This window comes from Sinocyclocheilus anshuiensis, unplaced genomic scaffold (assembly GCF_001515605.1).
Source record: "Sinocyclocheilus anshuiensis isolate Anshui unplaced genomic scaffold, SAMN03320099.WGS_v1.1 scaffold465, whole genome shotgun sequence".
In the NCBI taxonomy this organism is placed as follows: Eukaryota; Metazoa; Chordata; class Actinopteri; order Cypriniformes; family Cyprinidae; genus Sinocyclocheilus; species Sinocyclocheilus anshuiensis.
In genome coordinates, this window is record NW_015539898.1 from 1915833 (window position 1) to 1919004 (window position 3172).

The window sequence follows — 3172 nt, forward strand, 5'->3', positions numbered from 1 at the left end:
TTTATCATTTTTTTTTTTTTTTTTTTTTTGGCCGTGCAACTCCTGGCCTGTGGGAGAGAAGTGTCATCCATTATCCTTATCCTTCTAGTAATCTATTTGCAAGTAAATAAGAATTTCAGAAACGAGCAGTCGAAGCACTACATGTATCTTTCTCTTTTCCGCATCCTCTAGCTCTTTGGATTCCTAAACCTGATATTGTGGGCAGGAAACTGCTGGTTCATCTACAAGGAGACTCCGTTTCATAAGCCGGCCAATCCACCGCCCAATCCACCGCCCAGCGTAGAGGGAGGAGTTTCCACCTCCTAATTAGACAAGACGGGCTCCTTCCTCTCCTCTCCATTCGTTCATAAAGCAGAGGACATCACCGCTTGTGAAACAAACTACACTTTGATATGCAAAAGCTTTGTTTCTAGCGTCATGCATCGCAGTTCATTACATTAGACATGCTCTAAGCTGAATTCATCATTTCTTTATGGATTTTTTTTTTATTTTAGTGTCTATTTAATGGCACTGTCAGAAGCTAATTTGGTCACGCAGGTAAAAAAAAGAAACCAAATTATTTATTAAATCAGTAGCATTTCAGTTACAACTTACACTAAACTTGTTCTAGGTTATTGATGTTTTTCATTTGAATTAATTTGTCTAATTTGATATAAAGATGACCTGCATTTCAGTAACTGTAAATGTCCACTACAATCAGACCTCATGAGAATGTCAAATGTCTCTGAGCACTTCAAATACTAGCACACTAATATCTAGCTCCAGACATTTAAAGCTTGTCTTTGCTTGTAGTTTTTAAATAACTATTTATTGGTTTAAGTGCCTTTCCATTTACGTTCATGATAGAATGTTTTTCCACAGCCACATCTGAGTCACCTTACATTTGTCAGGGAAGGACAAACTAAAAAAATTCATCTTAGTTTCAGCCATAAAGCATCTGATATTTCGTCTGTAACCTTTATTTTAAATGTTTGTGTGAATTCTCTGAGTTGACTCTTTTTGAAGTGGTATTTGGTAATAAATTACAACGCCAAAGGCCATATTTAATTTTCTATCAGGACAAATGTTAACTATTCAACACTAGTCATTGTTTAACAGAAAGGAAACACTTGTTTGATAGTTTTTCTACTGTTTGGAGTAGTAATGTTGTCATTATTTGTATTTGGCTGTTATTTGACTTGACACTGTAAATGAAGCGTCTGTATCACATGGGTTGATGTTTATATTTACAGAAAGAACATTTAATTTTGTGCATCTGTGGCATGTTTTACCATCTTATTTTTTACAGAAAGAAATGTTTTGTGGAGGATTGCATTGTTGAATTCTAAAAAAACAAAATTTGAATAATTGTTCAGCAACAGTGATTGTCTGTGGGCATTTTATGTTCTGTTAAAAATTGATTATTTGTTTAATTCTAAATTGGCAATTTTGTTTTTTATTATATCCTCAAGTAGTCGTTTTAATCGTAAGATGAAACTTTCAAAGGAATATTCAGTGCCACATCTAAACTTTTTAATCTACATAGCTATAAAAGGTAGGTAAAGGTAAACACATTAAATTATTAATATAAATTGTTAAAGGAAAGTAGTTTGGGTCTAATTGTGATTAAAGAGGAAAAAAGCTAAAAGTGACATTTAAAAATCTTTCCTCGGGTCACATTGATTAATTTTTTTGTCCTGGAGCAATCCTCGATTTTGGTTGTGACTTTTGGAAAATATAGGCCACATTTGTGTGTGTGTGTGTGTTTTATATCTCTATGCTACGTTCAGAAGGAAAAACTCCATAAAAGGCTGTTTGCAGTTTTGATTAGTATTAAAGAGGAGAGCTGTATATATATTGGTTCGTGTTTTATTTCAAAAGGCTGCTGTTTACTACATAACCACTAGATGGTAGTATTGTAAACAAAATAAATACATCTAAATCACTGGTGTCGATCATACATGTTTCTTCTGGGTCGAAGATAGTGAAAAAAAAATAGGCAAACCAACACACGTGAATAATAAATAACATGCATTGCTTATGATTTAAAGCCTTGAATAAGGTACTAATCCAACAACACCAAGGAAAGGAAATCGAATCAGATGTTTTTATCTGTATTACATAAAGAAAATGAAGCCTAGAACCATTAAGATTTTTTTGTTTTGCATGTGCTTAATTGTCATATTTTTTAATATATTAAGAATGTGAAATATTTCTATTAAAATTCAGTTTAAGGTACTCAATTTGCATTACAAATCTGTAAAGGGTTTGAAGATTCGTCCAATAAAATAATGTCAAATAAAATATCAATAATGCAAATAAAATTAAAAAGTGCGCGCGCAAGCAGGTTCCCCCTCCGCCCACGGGAGCGCGCAACGTGACGTCAGCGCCTTGCCGCGCGGTGATGATGGCGGTGCGTGAACGCGCAGTTAAAGTAATGGCTGCTCCGGAACGGCGGGTGCCTTGTCTCGATGATTTCGTGGGCCAAAGCTGGAGCGCCTGGACGGAAAGAGCCAACCTGACAGCATCGGAGGGTGAGTGAGCACTTCGTCGCCGGTATTTCTCCATCCACCACCAAAAAGTCTCACGGATGCGCTTTATTTTTCGTGGAAAAGGCACGGCATCCCGAACCGTGTTACCCAAACAAAGAACCTGCCGGGTCCTAGTGCCGGCTGGGTCACGCGCTTGCGCTCTCTCTCTCTCTGTCTCTCTCTCTCTCTGATCAGTGTCGTCATAATAGAACGTGTTCCGCGTTCGTTTGTCTGGAACTTCAAAAGAAACAAACGCACTCAGTTTAAAAGCACGAATCTCCTCTTGTCGGCGGGCACATCAAAGCAGTTAATAGTGTAGGGATCATTTGCAGGTAGTTATATTTTGGCCCCACCCACAGAAGAGCTTGTGCCAGCTTCACAGATGACCAGTTCATGGCACAGATTGCATTTCACACTGAAAATCTTGGGGAATAAAACCTGACCAGTTGACTAGATCTCATATTATGACGCTCATTAAACACCACTGTATGCATTTTATTTATTTATTTATTTAGTCATTTAGCAGACGCTTTTATCCAAAGCGACTTACAAATGAGGACAATAAAAGCAGTCAAAACTAACAAAAGAGCAACAATATATAAGTGCAAATGACAAGTCTCGGTTAGCCTAACGCAGTACACGTAGCAAGGTGTGTATATATA

The 3172-nt window shown here is 36.9% G+C and overlaps 2 protein-coding genes and 1 long non-coding RNA gene across 3 annotated transcripts in view; 2 read left to right on the forward strand and 1 right to left on the reverse strand.

Annotated features, from left to right (window-relative positions):
- LOC107685985 (synaptophysin-like protein 1) overlaps positions 1–1251 on the forward strand; it is a 10514-nt gene extending 9263 nt beyond the window's left edge. The window contains exon 6 of the mRNA XM_016482770.1: positions 172–1251. Within this exon, the coding sequence (XP_016338256.1) occupies positions 172–306 (135 nt within the window). The 3' untranslated portion in view covers positions 307–1251. The remainder of the gene's footprint in view (positions 1–171) is intronic.
- Positions 798–1965, reverse strand: LOC107685986 (uncharacterized). Its single transcript, XR_001634009.1, has 2 exons — positions 1110–1965; positions 798–993 (listed from the first exon to the last, which is right to left on the reverse strand). It is a non-coding gene; the product is annotated as an uncharacterized LOC107685986 (long non-coding RNA).
- Positions 1966–2234: 269 nt separating this feature from the next.
- The window catches only part of LOC107685990 (ataxin-7-like protein 2), an 11130-nt gene continuing 10192 nt past the window's right edge, over positions 2235–3172 (forward strand). Inside the window, exon 1 of the mRNA XM_016482774.1 lies at positions 2235–2513. Within this exon, the coding sequence (XP_016338260.1) occupies positions 2384–2513 (130 nt within the window). The 5' untranslated portion in view covers positions 2235–2383. The remainder of the gene's footprint in view (positions 2514–3172) is intronic.